Genomic DNA, 23,420 nt, shown 5'->3' on the forward strand with positions numbered 1-23,420 from the left:
GTAAAAAAAGGCCTTTTAAAACTTTTTGCCGAAAATGGACGTGCGGCAAAAAGAAAATTGCCGCACGTCCATTTTGGGTCTGAGACCTTACCACCAGCCATTGACCTAGCGGTAAAGTCTCACGCGGTAACTGGGCTGTAATGACCTACGCACGCCAAATGCCACTTAGCGCACGTCCAATACACGCGGCAGAAAATAATTATTTTTCGCACGTGCAGCAAAAATGAAATTACTGCCATGTGGTAGCCGTGAGGTAACTCCATTTTGGCAAATGTTGAGCACGCATCGACGTTTATGTGGCTTAGGGCCCTTTAAACTTCGGTCCAGTGCTTTCCTCCTGCTCCCTCGTTGCAGCTATGGCATCATAAGCCTTCCCCTCTGTTTTATATCCCACTCAAAGAGGGACCCAGAACTGTATGACTGTCCTGCAAACTGCAAAGAACCAACTATGACTCATCTTTAAAGTTTGTCATTGTTGATCAACTTTATATCTTATCTTCTGTTTACTTTTATCCGAGCAAATGTAGCTAGTTAACCTTTAGAAGTACCATTTCAAATTCCCTTTTCAGAGTAGATGCACTCAACCCTGGATTCTTTCTATAGGTAAAAGGTTTGTCTAGGGCCCGCGATGTCATACGTGCTGTTACTCTGGGGAATTTTTTTCATCAACGGTGTCGTTGCAAAAGCAGGTGAGTTTTCTTTCCTTCTTCAGAGCAACAACTTGGCCTGCAGAAGTTTCCAGATATATGAGGTACATTTTGAAAGGCTTGGGCACTTTTTACACTAGTAAAAACAGAGTTACTACTTCTAAATCAGCCGTTCCCAGGTTATTGAAGTTTGAACTGCCTAAAGCTAGCAGGTAGTTTTGTAACAGGTAAAGTTTATAGAAAAAAGGGCATTTTGCAGGGGGCAAGGGGCACATTTTGGTGGTATTTTTGCAAATTACGGACTAGATGTACTAAACTACATTACCGTTCCTACAGAGCAGAGGGGCAGCCTAGTGGTCAGTGTAGTGGGCTTTAAACAACAGAACTCAGGTGCAAATCCTACCTTAATTCCTTTATATGTTATTATGAGCCCTGTAGGATCGTTATCACAGCTAATAAATCTCTTCAAATCCAGGAACAGATAAAATCCTGCTGTACCTAAAAGGTCCACCACTACGATAACCATCACCCTTGCAGGTGTCTTAGAAATAGGTATTTCTATGTTCCAAGAGGGCTCACATTTTTGTACAGAAATAAAAGAGTTAAAGTGGGAGTTACACCTGGGTACCATTGTTCAAAGTCCACTGCACTGACCACTAGGCTACTCCTTACACTTGCTTGCTGCTCTGTTAGGAATGGCCATAATACCTGAAGGTGTCATAAGGTCTGATATCTACTGTCACTTTCACTACTTAGGGGAATGGGAGGGGGGTCAGCAACGACTGGGAGATGAAGGAGGGGTCCTGCCTTCGTCCCTCCAGTGGTCAGTTGCTCAATAATTTTGGGTCTTCTCTAGTCCTGCCGAAAAGATGCCTCCAACACGCCTCCTTGCAGTTTGGATGAACTGCAGCATAAAGCATCCAAATTCTGCCTTTTGAAAATCACGATTTGGACGTCTTCAGCAGATAGCCATTTTTGGCCATTTTGAGACATGCACCTGCTTCAAAAATCAGCGCCATAGGCACCTACATTGCTTTTATAAAATAGACGTCAAATAGACTGTTTGGACATAGGTGTCCTGTTATAGAATTATTCATCATATGAGCACCTGCTTTTCCATCCTAAATTCATAGAGATTGGCTAACTCCTGTGGTTGCCGGCAAACCTGGAAATTCAATGCCGGGGCCATATCTGGGCCACGAGCATTGAATTTCCGGGTATTTTTTTGGGTGCCCCAAACATAGCAGATTAAGCCAATATTCACCAGCTGACCGGCTAAGTTATAGCGGCCAAAGATAGACCTGCAATTTATGTGGGTCTATCTGGCCAATAAACTTAACCGGCTAGTCGCTGACCTGGAAATTCAGTGGGAGATAGCCGGTTATCTCCTTAATTTTATCCCTCCTTACCCTTTCTCCCAAATTACACTATCCTATCCTGTCTACCCTCTTTTATCCTAGTCATATATTATCTAGCTCAACTTATCATACACTACTAAGCCCAACTTTACATTGTTTTACTACTGTTTTATTAAAATTCTATTAACTTTGTATTTCAAATTACTATGTAAGCCGCATTGAGCCTGCATTATGTGGGAAAGCGCGGGGTACAAATGTAATAATAATAATAATATTGGTGAATAGCCAGCTTGAGAGTACTTAACCGGCCAGGTGCTGTTCCTGGCTGGTTAAATACTTTTGAATATTGGCCGGATGGTACCATGCAGCCTTCCTATTTAATGAACGATCTGTAACATTGTAGAATTGTTGCAGGAGAGTCATTAATGCCAACAGAAGTATACATGCCCTGGGATTGGTAGCATGGAATGTTGCTACTAATTGGGATTCTGAATGGAATCTTTCTACTCTTTGAGGTTCTGAATGGAATCTTGTTACTCTTTGGGGTTCTACATGGAATGTTGCTACTAACTGGGATTCAACCAGGTACTTGTGACCTGGATTGGCTACTGCTGGAAGCAGGGTACTGGGCTAGATGGACCATTGGTCTGACCCAGTATAGCTATTCTTATGTTCTTATATAAGAATAAAAGTTTATAACATCTAATGCAAATTACCGCATCTCATACTCTCGGTACTACAGTATGTCCTGGGCCACCTCAAGTGGAATTTGCTTCAGTTCATCCTGAAAAAAGACTATATGAACCTGGAGAGGAAGTATCCTATGTATGCCAGTCTGGATATATATATGCCAGTGGTACCAGAAGAGCAGTCTGCACTAATGCTGGCAGGTGGACTAGCGTAACACTGAGATGTAAATGTGAGTATAGTCATCCAGGTGCTGTTCCTTACAGATTTCACAAATAAAGTTTAATGATTTTGTATGTCTTAAACAGTACGATGCATGACTGATATGTCATTCCTAATAGATCACACACTAGGTGGATAAACAGATCATCGTAAAGTTGTTTAACAAAATAAAACCACCCAATATGGGCTCAATTTCTCAGCAAAAGAAATAGAATCTTCCTCACAAAACTATCCGTCAAAAAACCCTCCATATACAATAATCCATAAGATCATATCAGGAGAATCCCCCAGCTATATGAACAACTTGATTGACCTCCCAATTAGAAATAGAACAATGTTATCGTGAACATACCTCTATCTACACCTCCCAAATTGCAAAGGTGTCAAGTACAAAACATACTATGCCTCCAGTTTCTCCTTCCTGGGTAGTCAACTCTGGAATGCTCTCCCAAGACCCATCCGAACTATTAATAACTATTTGCCTTTCAGGAAAATATTGAGTATAAGGGATTAGTGAAAAAGGTCAAATGTAACATTGGGGTCAAAGTGAGCATTGACATCTTAGAAGGAGTATTCTAGGTGATCTGGTGGAATTAAGCTGGTCCATTAGGGTAAACTTGCTTGAAAAATGGGACTTTAATTCCACCAGATCACCTACGATACTCCTTCTAAGATGTCAATGCTCACTTTGACCCCAGTATTACATTTGACCTTTTTCACTAATCCCTTATACTCAATCCCTCATCTTCTTCCCTCCATCCTTTACCATTTCCCTCCCATTCTCCTTCCCTTTCACCTATCATATCCTTGTCTACCTTCCCTATTCTAAATCATATATTCTGGGACACTGTTGCCACAGTTCATTATATTCTTTTCGCATGTCCTTTGTAATACTTTTCACAATGTAAGTAGTTATGATCATCACAATTTATAATACTGTTCCTACATTTCCTTGTTTTTACTGTATTCTTTACCATGTAAGATGCTTTCTTCTACTATGTAAGCCGCACTGGACCTGCTGTATGTGGGAAAGAGCGGGATACAAATGTAATAAATAAATAAATAAATACATATTCTTAGATTACACACTTTAGTAACTATCATTTTCAAACATACAAAATTTATTTTGGACTGTATCGGTGATATTGAAAGCAGGGAACTTATCTTGCCAAAGGCTCAACAGAGTCGCTCATTTTGCATGCTCCCAACATACTCAGCTTACATAATGTAGCATACATTTATTGCACAGTATTAAGGTCAGATTTACTCCCTGCTATCTCCTTACAGATCTAACAAATTGTCAGATTTGTGAGTTCTTATACCAAGTAGAACGCTGCTGAGCCCAGTACTCGGACCAGGTTCTGCTTGGCGACTTGGCAACCCTGGGTTTCACCTGCACTGACCGCCGTTCCCCAGAGGTTGAGCCCCTAGTTGCGGGCAGCCTGCAGGACTTACGGGACGGAGCTGGAAGCGGGGTGATGAACGTATCGCCCAGGCAGGCAGCAGGTCAAGAGAGTAATCCAGGTACAAGCGGCAGTCAGTAGTCAGGCGGCGGGCAAGAGAGTAATCCAGGTACAGGCAAGTCAGTAGGCAGGTGGCAGGCAAGAGAGTAATCCAGGTACAGGCAAAAGTCAGTAGGCAGGCGACAGGCAGAAGGGTAATCCAGGTACAGGCAAAGTCAGCAATGAGGGACCAGTAGATAAGAAGCAGACTACAGAGTTAGAAACACCTACTAAAGTAGAAGCCGAAGTATGGAGTCCAGGGAGAGCTCAGCTGATAAAGTACAGGCGTTTGACATCAGCACGGAGAAGGGGCACAGCCATAGGACAAGAGCAGGGGAAGGAGGAACCGGAAGACCAATAAGAGAGAAGCCAGGCAGAGGAAGAGCAGACCCAGGTGGGTGGAAGCAAAGCAATCAAGGAGCCTGGAAGCCAGGCAGAGAGAGAGAGCAGAAACAGGTGCATGGAAGCAAAGCAATTAAGGAGCCTGCAACCACCGCTCTCTGAACAAACCCAGAGAGGACTACACACACACGGCTCAGGCAGTGCCAGTCAAGTGTGCGTGTCGACGGGACCCCACGCAGCCCGAGGACGCCGCTTGCGTTGAGGTAGGGGACATGACAGTACCCCCTCCTTTAGGATCCCCCTCTGCCTAGGTCCGGGTTTCAGTGGGTAGCGGTCATGGAAATCGCGAATCTGGTCAGGAGAGTGGACGTTAGCAGCGGGCTCCCAGGAATTGTCCTCCGGGCCAAAATGTTTCCAGGATAGCAGATAAAATAGTCGTCCTTTCTGATGCTTGGAGTCTAGAATCTCCTCTACCTCAAATTTAGGGTCAGGCTCAGAATCAGGAACGATGATCTTCTTGGGTTCCGTATACCATCTGGAAGTTTAAAATTATTTAAGCAGGGCTACATGGAAGGCGTTGTGAACCTTGAGGTTAGCTGGTAACTGGAGATGGTTAAGTGACCGCCCCCACCCGAGATTGTACTGGAAATGGCCCTATGAATCGGGGAGCAAACTTGAAGGAGGGTAGGCGAAGCCTCAAGTATTTGGTGCTGAGCCAGACCTTCTGTCCAGGTTGAAAAACTGGCACAGCTTGTCTTTTTCGATCTGCGAAGAGCTTGTACTTAGCCGAGGCTCGCTGAAGATTTTGCTGGACCTTGACCCAGATATCCTGAATATCCGTGAGAGTCCGGTTGGAGCAGAGGTGAGGCTTGTGTCTGAGGGATTGGAAGCGGCAGATGAGGATGGCATCCATACACTGTAAAAAATGGCGAGGTCTGAGGAGGGCGGCAGCGGGGAGCCGGGCCAGGAACGTCTATTTCTCCCTGTAGTTTAGGACAGGCTCTTTGTCAGCAGATCCTCGTCTAGGATACTAGCAGAACTTGAGACATCCTGGCCTGAGCATTTATACATCTTTTCTAAAATGCTGCTCCACTTTACTATTTTACTATGAGTCGTATTTTCAAAGAACTTAGATTTACAAAATTACGTGGTATTTTGCACAAACATAGATCCAAAACATGATTCAAATCCAAAGCCATATAAATCAGGTGATAAGCTAGAATAAGCCACAAACACCAGAGAAAATCATAAAAAAAAACAAATTAATAAAATGACAGTATCCATAAAAATCATAAAATAATGATAAATCGTGACATGTAAAAAGTGAAATAAAAAGGTGCAATATACCATATAAACATATGGATGAAGAATGACACTGCTATCAAAAAGAGAGTGACTTAGATGTGAAAAATTCATTCAAAACTTTTAATAGTGTCCCGTGATGATACAAAATCACCCTTTGTCTGAATATTGCAAAATAAGGATCCATTAAATAAACTGTCTACGGATTAACCTCAGATCCTACATTACAGTACCCTAAAGGAATGCCTATATTAAGTCATCTGATGGTTAAATATATTGAAATACAAAATATAAAACAATCGGCATTAATGGATCTCTAAAGAAATAAATGTCTGGTTATTAACCTTGTTATAAAAGACACACCAATATCAAAAACAACCACTGAAAAAGAAAAATGCTGCAGAAACCCCATGTTGTCTCATGTGATCTGCCCAAACGATGCTGATCACGTTAATGCTGCCATTTTAAAGAAATCTTACTTCTGCGACATCTTGTGTGCAATTAACAGATGACATCAAAAGTGATTTAATAGTTATATTGGGCTTTAATATGTGATTTATTTAAATTGTTCTTGGTGGATGCTTGGAATGCCCTCCCGCGGGAGGTGGTGGAGAGGAAAACGGTAACGGAATTCAAACATGCGTGGGATAAAACATAAAGGAATCCTGTTCAGAAGGAAGGGATCCTCAGGAGCTTAGCCTTGAATGGGTGGCAGAGACGGTTGGGAGGCGGGGCTAGTGCTGGGCAGACTTATACGGTCTGTGCCAGAGTCGGTGGTGGGAGGCGGGGCTGGTGGTTGGGAGGCGGGGATAGTACTGGGCAGACTTATACGGTCTGTGCCCTGAAAAAGACAGGTACAAACCAAGGTAAGGTATACACAAAAAACTAGCACATATGAGTTTATCTTGTTGGGCAGACTGAATGGACCGTGCAGGTCTTTTTCTGCCGTCATCTACTATGTTACTATGTTACTATATCATATTTGTATCCATTTTTTTTGGTGCTGTTCTTCCGTTTCTGTTTTCTGGGTTGATATAGTACTAGTCTCTGTTGTTTAGTTTGACATTTACACATAATAAATATTATTATTATTATTATTTATCTTTTCTGTCTACAAAACACAGTAAGAACATGTGTCTACCCTGGACTGCTTCATAATGGAGAAATACATCACACAGAGCTAACGTACCAAAGTGTGATAAGCTTCTCTTGCAATGAAGGGTAAGGTACCACCATGAGATGGGTAAAGTTCCAAAGAATGGCATAATTAATAGTCTCTTCATTTTTTATCAAGTTGACAGAACTGCTTATTGTGATATGATAAGTTAGAGTGAAAGTCCCAGGAAGTGAATCATAAAGTCCTCCAGATGAAACCAAGTGAGCTCTTCGTTTGGGTTCCAGGGCTCTGTCCTCTCCTGGTTCTCCTCCTATCTCTCCCACCGTACCTTCAGAGTACACTCTCATGGATCTTCCTCCACCCCCATCCCGCTCTCTGTCGGAGTTCCTCAGGGATCTGTCCTTGGACCCCTTCTTTTTTCAATCTACACCTCTTCCCTGGGCTCGCTGATTTCATCTCATGGTTTCCAATATCATCTCTATGCCGACGACACCCAGCTTTATCTCTCCACACCAGACATCACTGCGGGAACCCAGGCCAAAGTATCGGCCTGCTTATCCGACATTGCTGCCTGGATGTCCAACCGCCACCTGAAACTGAACATGTCCAAGACAGAGCTTATTGTCTTTCCACCCAAACCCACCTCTCCTCTCCCTCCACTCTCTATCTCAGTTGATGACACCCTCATCCTCCCCATATCATGTGCCCGCAACCTCGGAGTCATCTTCGACTCCTCCCTCTCCTTCTCCGCACATATCCAGCAGATAGCCAAGACCTGTCACTTCTTTCTCTATAACATCAGCAAAATTCTTCCTTTCCTCTCTGAGCACACCACCCGAACTCTCGTCCATTCTCTCATTACCTCTCACCTTGACTATTGCAACATACTCCTCACTGGCCTCCCACTTAGCCATCTATCCCCCCTTCATTCCATTCAGAACTCTGCTGCATGTCTTATCTTCCGCCTGGACCAATATGCTCATATCACCCCTCTCCTCAAGTCACTTCACTGGCTTCCAATAAGGTACCGCATACAGTTCAAGCTTCTCCTACTAACCTACAAATGCACTCAATCTGTAGTCCCTCACTACCTCTCTACCCTTATCTCCCCTTACGCTCCTACCCGAAACCTCCGCTCACAGGACAAATCCCTCCTTTCTGTTCCCTTCTCCACCATCGCCAACTCCAGGCTCTGCCCTTTCTGCCTTGCCTCTCCCTATGCTTGGAACAAACTCTCTGAGCCCATACACAGAGCCCCATCCCTGCCAATCTTTAAATCCTTGCTCAAAGCCCATCTCTTCAATGTCACCTTCAGCACCTAACCATTTCACCTCTATCCAGGAAATCTAGACTGCCCCAATTTGACTGTCTGCACATGTTGTCCATTAGATTGTAAGCTGACTGCACATCAGTGTTGTAGCCAGACAGCCAGTTTTGGGTGGGCCTGAGCCCAAAGTGGGTGGGCACAAAATTTTCTCTGCTCCGCCCTCCCTCCACCACTAAACCCACCATTTCTCCCTCCTCTCCACCCCTATGCCTACCACTTCTCCCCCTCCCCACCTATCCCCTCTGTATGCAGCATGTGTCCCTCCCCTCCACCTCATACACAGCCAAGACTTCTCCCTTCCTCACCCCTCCACCCCTTTGCTGCATCTCTCCCTTTTCCCCCAGTGCATCTCCCTTACCCACCAACCAAGCCTCATCTTTCCATCTTCCCTCCCCCCTGTGCAGCATCTTTCTTTCCATCAGCTGCTGTGTCCCCTGTCTTCCCTCCCCCATGCGACATCTTTCCCCCATCATCCCTCCCCCACCCCCCCCGTGCAGCTGCAGCATCTCATCCTCCTTGCAGGCCCGCCCAGCAGCAGTGTTCCTGACGGCGATTCTACTCGCAGGCTCTGCTCGCAGTCGCAGCGATTCCCACACGCTGCCTGCCGGCTGCCGCTCAACAATCTCCTTGCACTACTAAGCGCTAACCCGGAAGTCTGTCCTGCAGAGGAGAGACTTCCGGGTTAGCGCTTAGTAGCGCAAGGAGATTGAGCGGCAGCCGGCAGGCAACGTGTGGGAATCGCTGCAACTGCGAGCGGAGCCTGCAACTGGAATTGCCGTCAGGAACTTTGCTGCTGGGCGGGCCTGACACGAAATTGGTGGGGCCCAGGCCCACCCGGGCCCGCCCGTGGCTACGCCCCTGCTGCATATGTTGTCCTTTAGATTGTAAGCTCCTTTGAGCAGGGACTGTCCTTCTTTGTTAAACTGTACAGCGCTAGTAACGCTTTAGAAATGTTAAGTAGTAGTAGTAGTAGTAGCTCGATGAAAGCTCTGTCCTTGCTTTGTGCTTTGACAAGAAAAAGAACATTTAAACCTGGAAAAAATCAAAGGAAGATAAAACAATGAGGCCGACCTTGTACAAAAACGATGTGTTTATTTGTAGATTAAAAGCTCCCAGGTATTCTACATAAAATGCCCGACATGGCCACGTTTCGCCAGTATAAAAATGGTTGTATCAGGGGCAATAGGTCAGTAGCTGGTATAAAACTTCAAAATAAACCAAGCCATGGTTGCAGCATTTTTTGGAGAGACTGTTCCCAGAATCTAGCTTTCTATGTTTTTTACAACCACAGCAGCCTGGTTTATTTTGAAGTTTTATATCAGCTAGTGACCTATTGCCCCTGACGCAGCCATTTTAATACTGGCGAAACATGGCCATGTCGGGCATTTTTGTAGAATACCTGGGAGCTTTTAATCTACAACTAAAGGCATCGTTTTTGTACAAGGTCGGCCTCATTGCTTTATCTTCCTTTGATTTTAACCAGGTTTAAATGTTCTTTTTCTTGTCAAAGCACAAACCAAGGACAGAGCTTGGTTTGTGCCGGATATTAACTGAATATTCGGGCTATCCCCGAAAATTCTGTTAATATCCAGCTATTATAAGCGGCCACATCGGGCAGCTTAAGGGGCCGGAATTCAGACCGCGGTCAGTGCTAAACCCAGATAATCAATGCCGGGCCGCTTCCGGTGACCTGCATCGCATATCTGGTTTATTTATGGCCGGTTTGAACCTAACCGGCTACGTCGATATTCAGACTTAGCCGGTTAGGTTCAAACCGGCTAAAGATATCCCATATTTTCACTTGGCGAAATATAGCTGCTAATGTCACGGGTTCAGGTATGGTGAGCCCTTGGACCAAAGCCAAAGCTGTGGCAGACAGGTCACCTGGGTTGGCACAAGGCAGGAATCAGGACTAGAATAAACCAGGAGACTAGACAAGGCAAGACAGAGGTAACAAGGTACAATAGACAAGACAAGGACAGGGATCCAGGCGAGGCAAGGAAAACAAGGCAAAGCAGAACAAGGCAAGACATGGAACTAGAAGGAACTAGATTAAGATCACTGGAAAAAAGGCGAGTCTGGACGCAGGGTTACGGCCACAGCTGTGACAGCTAAAGTCGGGCTTGAAATCAGCAGGCAGCCGGTTATATCACCAAATATAACTGGCTATCAGCTAACTGGCGATATTCAGTGGGAAAGAGCCGGCTACCCCGGCACGACTTATTCTGCGACACAACTTATTTTCCGCCAGAATCGTTATACCCACACTAGCCCACTCCCCAAGTCACTTCACTGGCTCCCTGTCCGCTTCCGCATTCAATTTAAACTTCTCGTACTGACCTTTAAATGCATCCACTCTGCAGCCCCCCATTACCTCTCCATTCTCATCTCTCCCTACATTCCTCCCTGGGAACTCCGCTCACTGGACAAATCTCTCGTCGTCCCCCTTCTCTTGTGGTCCTTGGATGGTTCTTTTCATGGCTGGGAATTTTGTGAATGATTATTACATTTATTACATTATTACATCACCCTTAGGAGTTTTCTGGGATGAGAAACAGATCTTGGCTATGCTGTCAAAACGAAGAGACCGTAGTCTCAATAGGCAAAAAAAAGAAATACATCAACCCTGCCGCTTCCAGTACTTAAATATGACAGTGAGAATTATAGTGTTGGTGGGCTAGCGGCTGTCTGCTATACTGTTGCAATCGGATGTCGTTAAGCTATTTTCATCTCTCCCTGAGCAGGTATATTCTGAGAGGAGCCAACAGCAGTCAGTGCAATGAGAAAGCAGAATGGACCGAGGAGCTCCCTGTCTGTGAACGTACGTATGTATATAGGTCCGATTATTACCTCACTTGCTCACCATTGTTAGCTTAGAGGCCGATGTACTAAAATGCAAAAAAAGCATAGCTAATGGGGCTTTGAGCAACAGAAAAACACCCCATATGAAAGGCAATTCTATAACAGGGTGCGTACATTTTGGAACACAAATCTAGACACCATATATAGAATCCGGGGGTAAGTGCCAGTTCTATAATGGCAGTTATTATTGAATGCTAGCGTAACATAGTAACATAGTAAATGACGGCAGATAAAGACCTGTACAGTCCATTCACTCTGCCCAACAAGATAAACTCATTTACATGGTATGTGATACTTTATATGTATACCAGTTAGGTTTTCAAGGCAGAAACTAGGTTCGTGAGCCCTTGGGCCACTGCCGAGGAGCGGCAGTGGCAGGCAAAACCACCCCACACCAGAGACAAGGCAGAACTCTGACAGAAACAGCTAGACTTCACTTGCACTTGACCGACCATCCCCAGGAGTTGAGCCCCTGGGTGCAGGCGGACGGCAGGACTTACTGGACTGGGCAGGAACTGGATACCAACAGGAAACACACAACAGAGTCAGGACTAAAAGCTGCCAAGCAGCCACTAAAAAGGAACACAGACACAAGACAAGGAAATGCAGACCAGAAACAAGACAAGGAACTAAGCAATAAAACCAAAGCTAACTACACACAAACAAACTAGAACCAGGCAAGAAACTCAGACTAAAACTGGACTAGGCAGAAGTGCACAGAGCACACCCACATACCAGGGACCTTAGACGATGCAAAGGCAAACACAGAAGTTTCCAGCAGGTTAATAAAGCCCATCAGCTGCTGAAGTTGAGCTGCAGGAATCACAAGGCAGCTACGGGTGCTGTTCAGGCACAAACAAGAGAAGCAAGTCTGGCAGCCTGGCAGATCCGGACCGGACTGGGCTGAAGTCTGGAGCGGGTGACAGTCCATAGCAGCCACCGGTTCTGGCCACCAGAGGGCGAGGTGAGCACAGACAAGGAAACATTCACATACGTGACAGCAGATAAAGACCTGTATGGTCCATCCAGTCTGCCCAACAAGATAAACTCAGTTACGTGGTATGTGATACTTTATATGTATACCCGAGTTTGATTTGTCCTTGCCTTTCTCAGGGCACAGACCATAGAAGTCTGCCCAGCACTGTTCTTGCACTAAAAGTTCTGAAGATTCTGGAATCTTAAAGAGTTACAAGTTTCCGGAATCCAAATTAGTAGCAACATTCCATGTAACATAGTAACATAGTAAATGATAGCAGATAAAGATCTGAACGGTCCATCCAGTCTGCCCAACAAGATAAACTCATTTTACATAGTATGTGATACTTTATACTCGAGTTTGATTTGTCTTTGCCTTTCTCAGGGCACAGACCGTAGAAGTCTGCCCAGCACTGTTCTTGTACTAAGTTCTGAAGCTAACGTCGAAGTTCCTTAAAATTTACACTCCAGCCCAACCCTATCTATTTAGTCACGATCAGGGCATAGACTGTAGAAGTCTGCCCAGCTCCCATTTTGTTTCCCAGTTACCGGCGTTGCCACCCAATCTCTGCTAAGATTCCGTGGAACCATTCCTTCTAAACAGGATTCCTTTGTGTTTATCCCATGCATGTTTGAATTCCATTACCGTTTTCTTCTCCACCACTTCCCGCGGGAAGGCATTCCACATATCCACCACCCTCTCCGTGAAAAAATACTTCCTGACATTACTCCCTAGTCTGCCCCCATTCAACCTCAATTCATATCCTCTAGTTCTACTGCCTTCCCATCTCCGAAAAAGGTTCATTTGCGGATTAATACCTTTCAAATATTTGAACGTCTGTATCATGTCATCCCTGTTTCTCCTTTCCTCCAAGGTATACATGTTCAGGTCGGCAGGTCTCTCCTGAACACCTGTTCCCTGGGTTCGCTGATCTCATCCCATGGTTTCCAATATCATCTTTATGCTGACGACACCCAGCTTTACCTCTCCACACCGGACATCAATGCGGAAACCCAGGCCAAAGTATCGGCCTGCCTATCTGACATTGCTGCCTGGATGTCCAACCGCCACCTGAAACTGAACATGGCTAAGACCAAGCTTATTGTCTTTCCACCCAAACCCACTTCTCCTCTCCCTCTATCTCTGTTGATAACACCCTCATCCTCCCCGTCTCATCTGCCCGCAACCTCGGAGTCATCTTCGACTCCTCCCTCTCCTTCTCCGCGCATATCCAGCAGATAGCCAAGACCTGTCGCTTCTTTCTCTATAACATCAGCAAAATTCGCCCTTTCCTCTCTGAGCATACCACCCGAACACTCGTCCACTCTCTCATTACCTCCCGCCTTGACTACTGCAACCTACTCCTCACTGGCCTCCCACTTAGCTATCTATCTCCCCATCAATCCATTCAGAACTCTGCTGCACGTCTCATATTCCGCCAGAACCGATATACTCATATCACCCCTCTCCTCAAGTCACTTCATTGGCTTCCGATCAGGTACCGCATACAGTTCAAGCTTCTCCTACTTACCTACAAATACACTCGATCTGCAGCCCCTCATTACCTCTCTACCCTCATCTCCCCTTACGCTCCTGCCCGTAACCTCCGCTCACAGGACAAATCCCTCCTCTCTGTTCCCTTCTCCACCACCGCCAACTCCAGACTCTGCCCTTTCTGCCTCGCCTCACCCTATGCGTGGAATAAACTCCCTGAGCCCGTACGCCAAGCCCCCTCGCTGCCCATCTTCAAATCCTTACTCAAAGCCCACCTCTTCAATGTCGCCTTCGGCACATAACCATTATACCTTCATTCAGGATATCTAGACTGCCCCAACTTTACATTTCGTCCTTTAGATTGTAAGCTCCTTTGAGCAGGGACTATCCTTCTTTGTTAAACTGTACAGCGCTGCATAACCCTAGTAGCGCTCTAGAAATGTTAAGTAGTAGTATGGTTTGCAACGTAAATCCCATACCATTTTTGTAGCTTTTCTTTGCACCGCTTCCAGCGTAGGTCCACAGTTATGCATCTAACTTTAAATTCTGCACACACCCTTCCTATGCTTTGCCCAAACTCTACCCATATCAATGCCCTCCAGCAAATTACACACCATTGAATATTGGCCATGTACTTACAGAACAGCGCTATAGAAATGAAAGGTAGTACTAGTGATAGTAGCAGAGTTGGAAACCACTTGTTTACATGTATATGTGTTCACATATGTGTGTAAATGACGAGAATTCTGGCATTTACATGCATTCTTGACACATAAATCTAGGAGTCCTTTTACTAAGGTGCGCTAACAGATTTAGCGCACGCTAAATGATAATATGCTGATAGGAATACAATGGGCGTCTTATCATTTAGCGCGTGCTAAATCCATTAGCGCACCTTAGTAAAAAAGATCCCCTAAGCTGCTTCTTATAGAATTACCTCATAATGTGGATTCTCTTATATTAACGTAGTAGATGACAGCAGACAAAGACCTGTACAGTCCTATCCAGTCTGCCCAACAAGATAAACTTCAATGCCTGCAGTATATATGGCATAATATTTGGTATCAATATATGGGTCCTTTTATTGATGAGTGAGATCGTCGAGGAGAGATATTACACCAGTCTATAAGTGGTCTATGCCGTTTTTATCCAGCCGTTTGGTTGTCTTTCTAATTGGCGTGGACTGGAGTTTATTCTTAGCTGTTCGTGCCCTTCTTGATCCTGCAGGTAACATTCCTAGAGATAAGACACAGCGTCTCTCGTCTTCAGGTTTGTAACGCCCAAGACTTAACGATGTTCTGTTTCCCCAGCTGTGACTTGTCCGTTTCCCCCTGTTCCTGAATTTGCAAGAATCGTCTTCCATCTGCCAAGGCCAGGAAACGTGTCCATCTTCGGAGACGTAGTTAGATATGCCTGCCTCCCAAACTACGCCTTGATTGAACATGAAACAGTTAGCTGCTTGGCAAATGGAAACTGGAGTCATATCCCAGAATGCAAGGGTGAGTAATACATTAGAAAACGTTTCTGTTCCCTTTTTTTTTATATTCCACTTTTTTTCATTCCCCAAAAAGGGGACCCACAGTAGTTTATATCAAAAATGGTATACATTGATACTATTCAAATATATTACAATACATACAGTAGTAAGATAAAAATAAATTATCCTCATAATAAGGGCACGGTTACGTAGAGGCAGGTTTTACTAAGTTGCGTTAAGCAATACCGCACGCTTGCCGTAGCTTAAAACGGTGCATTGTGGGATGCACTCAGGTGTCCTGCAGTAATTCCACATCCGCGCGTGCTAATCGCATGCTAAAAAATATTTTAACGTTCTTCTTGGAGGGGAGTGTCTGGGGGGGGGGCAGAAAGTGGGCGCTCCTGCACTGTATTAATCAGCGCAGGATTACTGTATGAGCCCTGACTGCCTGCAAAACAGGTGTCAGTAAGTGCTCACATGGTCATTATTTTTAATGGCAACCTAAGCGCAAAGCCATTAATTAAAAAAAGAGGAACACATCCACTTTAATGCTGCAGTCAAAATGGCCTTAGCGCATGGGAAAGACTTGCAGAAAGGCACGCTAAGGTCACTTTTTACCACAGCTTAGTACAGGGCTAGTCTTAGTAGTTGTGGGGCCCTGTGTAGACCTGTTTGGTGGGTCGCCCCACTGACCCGGCTCTTTGTCTAGCCCTACCCACTGCTCCTTGCCTAGCCCCTCCCCTTTTGACGACATTCTTTAAAAAAATGTATTTATGTGCACCGCTGAAGAGGGCTCCGAGCCTCAGAGGACTCTGCCCTCTATCTCCCTCTCCACCCACCCGAGCCTCAGGGTGCATTGCCTTCTCCTCTCTACCCTACCCTACTAAGAGTCAGGGTGCCGTTCATTCTTCAAAATGGCTGCCGAGACTTCAAGCGGCAGGCCTTGTGAGACTTCTTCCATTTTGAAGAATGAGGTAGCGGCAGCAGGTAGGAAAGAGTGGGGTTCTTTCCTGCCCTGAAGAGACCCCAGTGTGCAATGCGTTAAGGTAGGTTCGGGGAGGGCCATAGGGCCACAGAGCCCCTGGGAACACGAGGCCCTGTCACCCCTGCCTAAGACCAGCCCTATCTTAGTAAAAGAGCCCAAAAGGAAGAATACCTAACTTGTGATGCACTATGTAGAAATACTATGTAAATGGGCTAAGTGAAACATAACTGTAATAAAATACAGCGTCAAAGAATTAAGCTATAATTGTTATTTAAGTGTTTAATTTAAAAAATGTGACTTTTTTAGCCTGCTATTCCAGGATGCACCCTTGGTTCAAAGCTGTATACGATCTCTATCAAAGCAAAATTAAAATAAGTAAAATCTGTACTGCCTCAGAATTTTCTTCATGCTTCTTGTTCTCCAGATATACGATGTCCACGTCCAACTGGAATAGAGAATGGATTCGTTAGTTTTAACCTGGACAGATTATACCACTACATGGAAAAGGTCTCCTATGGCTGTATGCCCAATTATGTATTGGATGGGCCTCGAGAATCAAGATGTGAAAAGACAGGAAACTGGTCCATAAAGCCCTCCTGCAAAGGTAGAAAACTCCACGTCTAGGAACCCTCGCTTCACCCAGAACAGATCACCAGATTTATCAATCCTGTCTGTGGTGTCTAGTGGGGGGGGGGGGGAGGGGGCACAGGAGTGATCCCCAGTTGCTCTTCTCCTCCAAGCTGCCAAATTCAAAATGGAATTGATCGACCCTAGTGGAAGTCTTGTGGTACTACCGCTAGGGGTCAAGCTGCCAAATAATGGAGCATGGTCTTTAGTTTGCACCTTGATCCCTAGCATTAGTACAGTAACACTATCACCACTACACAGCCTCAGGGTACCTTAAATGGAGATGCTGAGTTATGGAATTACCCCTCTCATGTATGAATCATCCACGGCCACGAGACATAACGTGTCATATTTCTTTTTCTCCCGCAGCACCTTGTTCCATAAGTGTTAAGAGAGCGGAAGTCCTATATTATGGGCAGAGAGTGAAACTGCAGGGTATGGCAGAAAGACGCATACAGCATGCAGAAATCATGGCTTTCTTCTGCAAAGATGAAGAAAAGAAATGTGGTTATCCAGTTCCAACTCAGTGTATGGACGGAGTTCTTAGGATCCCTGAATGTTTCAAGGGTAAGAAATAAAGCCTTCCATTTTACAGCTGAGCCTGGAGGAGTTTCAGGATACTCATTTGGAAGAAGTGAGTGCAGAGGTTCAAGATATTCTAGTTTGAAGGGTTGAGTGTAAAGGTTTAGGATAGTCTAGTTTGACGGGGTAAATGCACACCTTCAAGCCGTGGTCTGACAATTCTTTAAACCTGCGTGACTGGAATAGAGACACAGAAGAAGAGGAGGGGGTGTATTGAATCTTTCAGAAATACGTTTGATGGAAATTCCGATGATTCCCCTAAAAATTGTTTTCCAGTTACCTACTGAAGTTTGTTCACAGTTTGAACTTGCAAGTAACTCTGAGCATATTTATCAGATGTTTCTTCTAATGCAATACAGTTTTTTCCCCCCTCATATTGAAATAAAGGTGAAAAGTGCTTTTTGAATAAGGCCTATTTGTCAAATCTTCAGAAGTTTTCTTTTATAACTGTGCGCCTTGTTAAAAACTATGCACATACTTTCTTCTCTGCGGACGTTGCAGAATTCTCACAGCGAAAGTACACTCATGCCCTCATTTTGAAAATGATGCCAGAGAAACAACGCTTGCATTTTACAACTACTCTGTGGGATGCACAATTTTTGTGGGTTAGAAACTTGAATTTTCATTGGTGCAAACCCTGCTCCAGTCCTGTCCTGGGCAGTGGCGTACCAAGAGGGGGGGGGGGGCGGTGGGGGCGGTCCGCCCCGGGTGCACGCCGCTGGGGGGTGCTGCGGCGCGCGCCTGTCAGCTGAGTTCGCTAACTTCGCTGCAGCTCCCTCTGCCCCGGAACAGGTTACTTCCTGTTCCGGAACAGGTTACTTCCTGTTCCGGCCGGGGCAGAGGGAGCTGCAGCGATGTTAGCGAAGTTAGCGAACTCAGATGACAGGCGCACGCCGCAGCACCCCCCCCCCTCAGCGGCGTGCACCGGGGGGGTGTCATTTCGCTGGGGGGGGGGCGCATCGGCGATCCGGCCTGGGTGTCATGCAGGCTAGGATCGCCACTGGTCCTGGGAACACCTCTGCTCCCTGAAATAATAATATAAACATATAGGACTAGATTCAGTTAATGGCTCTCATAATTCAGCAGCAAAAAATTGTCCCTGAACAATATTACTACTACTACTATTTAGCATTTCTAACTACTACTACTACTACTACTATTTAGCATTTCTAACTACTACTACTACTTTTTAGCATTTCTAACTACTACTACTACTTTTTAGCATTTCTAACTACTACTACTACTACTACTACTATTTAGCATTATTAACTACTACTACTATTTAGCATTTCTATAGCGCTACACAGCGTACGCAGCGCTGCACAAACATAGAAGAAAGACCGTCCCTGCTCAAAGAGCTTACAATCTAATAGACAAAAATAAAGCAAGCAAATCAATTAATGCGTAGAGGAAAGAGGAGAGGAAGGTAGGTGGGGCGAGTGGTTACAAGTCAAAAGCAATGTTGAAGAGGCGGGCTTTCAATCTCGATTTAAAGATGGCCAAGGATGGGGCAAGACGTAGGGGCTCAGGAAGTTTATTCCAGGCATAGGGTGCAGCGAGCTAGAAGGAGCGAAGTCTGGAGTTGGCAGTAGTGGAGAAGGGAACAGATAAGAAGGATTTATCCATGGAGCGGAGTGCATGGGAAGGGGTGTAGGGAAGGACGAGTGTGGAGAGATACTGGGGAGCAGCAGAGTGAGTACATTTATAGTAGAAGAAGTTTGAACAGGATGCGAAAATGGATAGGGAGCCAGTGAAGCGACTTGAGGAGAGGGGTAGTATGAGTAAAGCGACCCTGGCGGAAGACGAGACGGGCAGCAGAGTTTTGAACCGACTGGAGAGGGGAGGGTATTCTCTAGAGTGGTCCAGAAAAGTACGTAGCACCAGGATCTGTGCTCAGCTTTCGGCACGAGGAAACAATGGGGACTTTTGCAAATTATTTTTATCGTTTGATTGGGGTATTGTGTGCAAATATGAGTGTTGTCTTTTGCTTGGGGTTGGCTTCCCTATTGAATTACGGTGTTCCATATGTTTTGTTTGTTTTTGTTTATGTTTTATTGATTGCGTAAACTGCTTTGCCCTACATAAGTTAAGCAGTATTGTGATTACGTGAACCGAGTCGGGGCAGGAGGGCTTTCATAAATATACAGCCAGACAACGGGGGAAGTGAAACAAACTCCTTTGTTAAACAACTACTGAGTCCTGTTTCTTCACAGTACATCAAAATAAATAATAAAGTCTTTCTTAAGTTCAAAGGCAACCTAAGCTTGTAAACTTCTGGCTTTAACCCCACGTATAGACATCCACTTGCCATGTTTTACTGCACGTCTCTGCCTCCCACCAGACCTCAAGTGTCCTTATGAAGCTTAAAGCTTAGCCTACCTTGTATCAGGTTGAGTAGCTTCTACACACTACACTGTGGAGACCCACACTCCAGGGCAGGGGCGTAGCCAGACTTTGGTGGGAGGGGGGTCCAGAGCCCGAGGGGAGGGAGCACATTTCCCCCCCCCCCCCCGGCGCCATTGCCGCCCCCCCATCCTTGCCGCCCCCCTCCCGCCGCGAACTCTCCCCCGCCCCCGTCTACCTTCGCTTTTGCTGGCAGGGGACCCCAATCCCCGCCAGCCAACGTCCTCTCCATCCTGCTGCAGTCAAAAAGTCTTCTTCCTTCTGTTGCTTTTTTTCCCAGCCGTGGTAAACAATGGCCCAGCGTGTGCCAAAAACAACACCTCTGAGTTGGGCACCAAAATTCAGATGGCATTTACTGAATCTGGTCCATAGTGTGCGAATGTAAGGGGGTGTTTGCATGGGCAGGGCCTGAGCAAGGCTTTGGCGTCTCCACAATTAATTGCACGTGTTATAAAACAGTGTTATTTACAAAGCAAAGTGCAGCATTTAGGCAAACACACATTTACACCTGCCGTAGATACGGCATAAGTGGGAGCGTCTACATGTCGATGCAGAACTTCCGCCTTACGCTAGAATTCTATAATGGAATATAGGCTCCCAGATTCCGTTATAGAATTCACACTTAGCCCCCAGCATTTTGCCCTATTCCCCCCCCCCCGAATCTATATAGTGTGACTTAAATTGTGTGCGCAAATCCAGTCGTATTAAATTAGTTAAGCCAACCAGCACCAATAATTGCCAATTATCAAGCAATTATTGACACAAATTGGCATTAATTAGGATTTACGCGCACAACTGTCGTAGCATATTATGCAACGGGATGCGCATAGCTGAAAAGGGGGCGTATCAATGGACATGGAATGGGCGGGTCATCAGCATTCCTAAAATCTATGCGCATTGTAGAATACACCCAGTCTACACCTAATTTAAGCATCGGTATTTACACTAAGTTTTACTTGGCATAACTGCCTGTGTCTAAATTTAATCGCACGGACGGGCGCTTGGTGCATTCTATAAACCGCACTGAAATTTAGGTGTATTCTATACAGTACACCTACATTTAGGCATAATTATTTAGTTTTATTTATTTATTTATTTATTTGTAGCATTTGTATCCCACATTTTCCCTTGGCCTGGATTGCTGCCAGGTGCCCTTGGCCTGGATTGGCCGCTGTCGTGGACAGGATGCTGGGCTCGATGGACCCTTGGTCTTTTCCCAGTGTGGCATTACTTATGTCCTCTACTTGGCTCACTTTTATTACATAGAGCAGTGATTTAACCTATTGTGATGTCATAGTGGCTCATTCCACCAATAAGAGCCAACCTCATTAGTGATGTCACAATGGCTTGATTGTATAGAATGTTTGTACGTTTGGGAAGCTCGCCAGGTGCCCTTGGCCTGGATTGGCCGCTGTCGTGGACAGGATGCTGGGCTCGATGGACCCTTGGTCTTTTCCCAGTAATGGCATTACTTATGTACTTATGTACTTTGCAGGCTCAATGTGGCTTACATTTGCCGTAATGGCGGTTGCCATTTCCGGGTAACAGAATTACAAATTATAGAATGTGCCTAGGCATATTGTTTTTCAGTGCCGATTTTTTTTAGGTGTGATCAGGGCTGCCAAGTGGGGGGGGGGGGGGGGGGGGGGCGGCAAGGTTCCCAGGCCCAGCTTCCAAGGGGGGCCTGGCGCTGGCAAGGCTTCCAGAGGCAGGCAGAATTTTCTGCTCCCTCGGTCTGTCTCTCTTCTGCTCCTGTACGTCGGGACCCAGGTCAGGGCTGCTGAGAGGGGGACAAAATTCCCCCAGGCCTCCAAGGGAGGCCCAGCGCCAGGGTCTCTCCCTCTCTTCATGACGGGACCCGGGTGATTGCCTCCTGACAGGAGAAGGAGAGAGAAAACTCCGGCGCTGGGCCCCCCCTTTGGAGGCTGGGGGGACCTGGAGGAGCAGACACTGCAGGACCTCTGGTTTGGCTGGTGGGGGTCCCCCCCCAGGCCCTACTAACAGAAGAGGTATTCCTCCAGCGCTGCTCATTATTCTGCCCATTGCTTGCCAAGCGGCTGCTTTTCCCCTCAGGGCACGCATGCTCGGTTTTGAAACCGAGCATGCGCTGAGAGAAAAAGCAGCCGCAGGGGCAGGCAATGAGCAAAGAGCAGCGCTGGAGGAAGACCTCTTCCGCTGGTGGGGCCTCGGGATCCATGCCAGCCAAGGTACTTGAATTGCAGTTGCAGCAGCGGCGATCGTGGGGAGGGCAGCAGTGGCGGCGAACATGGGGGGTGGCAGCGATGATGATTGTGGGGGAAGGGAGCGGCAGCCCTGGCCCAGGCCTGGCTCAGTTTCTTGGCAGCCCTGACCCAGGTGACTATGTTAACGCGATAACCCGGGTTCCGGCACCCTGGAGCAGGAGAGTGACAGACCGAGGGAGGAGCAGATGCAGGAAGTTAAGGAGGCAGGGTGGCAGTGGCCCGAGTGGGGTGGCGGGGGTGGCGCGGTCCTGGTCATGATATATAGATTCTAGTCCTAAATGTTGCAAAGGACAAGCAGCCCAAATAAATGATGGAAATTTGCTTCTTTTTCAGAGTACGGCAGATTTTCTGCACTTTTTACAACCGAAGCGTCCTCGATGAAACAGTGCGATACAGTTAATTCACAACAGTAGAGCCTGCCATGACCAATACACCAGTGGAGGCCTGCTCTGGAAATACAGTGCTGTTGAATAGTATTTTGTTAAAGTATACATTTATTTTGCCTTATTTTCAGCATTACTTTAAAAACATCAAATAAATCCATTGCGTTTGCACTAGGTGCTGTTCATAACAATATATGCAAGATAACTCGATTAAATAGTAGAGAGACAACATGTATAACTGCCAGCAAGTATACCACCTTGTTTTCTATTATGCTTTATGTACCATGCTTTCTTTTCTTTTATGATTGACTCTTCTCTCGTCACTGCAAAGTTTAATAAACAGATTTAACCAAATAAATCCATTGCATAAGTGTTTGTGTTGTACCCTTTTGAGACCCAAAATATAGAACAGGAAAAGTTCTCTACGATGACGAATCACAGAAGGCAAAAGTAGAGACTAATAGACGATTCACCACTGGAGACGTGAGTCCAACAGTCTTTATTATATCAGAGATAACGACCCGACACAGGCCGTGTTTCGACGCTAACAAAGCGTCTGCATCAGGGGTCAATAAATACACCAAGTAATGAATGCAAAACGAAGAGTCCTACTTGTATATGTGTTGTCAACTCACTGATCACGTAGCAGCAAACAGAATATGCTGGATACAAACTATCAGAGCAAAATTTTGGACTGTTGGACTCACGTCTCCAGTGGTGAATCGTCTATTAGTCTCTACTTTTGCCTTCTGTGGTACCCTTTTGAGACACCTGACTCTGTTACCTATACAACTGTGTTATGTTAATTTCTATAGCCTTTGGAAATGAAAATCATTTTAGTTTTTAGGTTATTTTGTCATCCTTTGGCTAAGGTGCTCTAACAG

At 45.7% G+C, this 23,420-nt stretch overlaps 1 protein-coding gene across 4 annotated transcripts; it reads left to right on the forward strand.

Annotated features, from left to right (window-relative positions):
• Positions 1-536: 536 nt before the first annotated feature.
• APOH (apolipoprotein H) lies at positions 537-22,894 on the forward strand. 4 transcript variants are annotated; one of them, XM_030208457.1, is made up of 8 exons: positions 538-689; positions 2,748-2,924; positions 7,185-7,281; positions 11,249-11,325; positions 15,147-15,335; positions 16,723-16,902; positions 17,295-17,492; positions 22,487-22,894. In XM_030208457.1, the coding sequence occupies exons 1-8, from the start codon at positions 629-631 to the stop codon at positions 22,564-22,566; spliced, it is 1,059 nt and encodes a 352-aa protein (XP_030064317.1). In that variant the 5' UTR covers positions 538-628; the 3' UTR covers positions 22,567-22,894. The 4 variants fall into 4 exon arrangements, with proteins under 4 accessions (XP_030064320.1, XP_030064318.1, XP_030064317.1 ...); XM_030208460.1 differs by lacking the exon at positions 15,147-15,335 and having other exon boundaries at positions 537-689; XM_030208459.1 differs by lacking the exon at positions 2,748-2,924.
• The last annotated feature ends 526 nt before the right edge of the window (positions 22,895-23,420 follow it).

The sequence above is a fragment of the Microcaecilia unicolor genome, chromosome 6 (assembly GCF_901765095.1).
Source record: "Microcaecilia unicolor chromosome 6, aMicUni1.1, whole genome shotgun sequence".
Taxonomy (NCBI): Eukaryota; Metazoa; Chordata; class Amphibia; order Gymnophiona; family Siphonopidae; genus Microcaecilia; species Microcaecilia unicolor.

Coding starts and splice junctions, on each gene's coding strand:
- APOH (XM_030208457.1), top strand. CDS start 629: ATGTCATACGTGCTGTTACTCTGGGGAATTTTTTTCATCAACGGTGTC. Junction 15,336..16,722: donor TCATATCCCAGAATGCAAGG/GTGAGTAATACA, acceptor CTTGTTCTCCAG/ATATACGATGTCCACGTCCA. Junction 17,493..22,486: donor GATCCCTGAATGTTTCAAGG/GTAAGAAATAAA, acceptor CTTCTTTTTCAG/AGTACGGCAGATTTTCTGCA.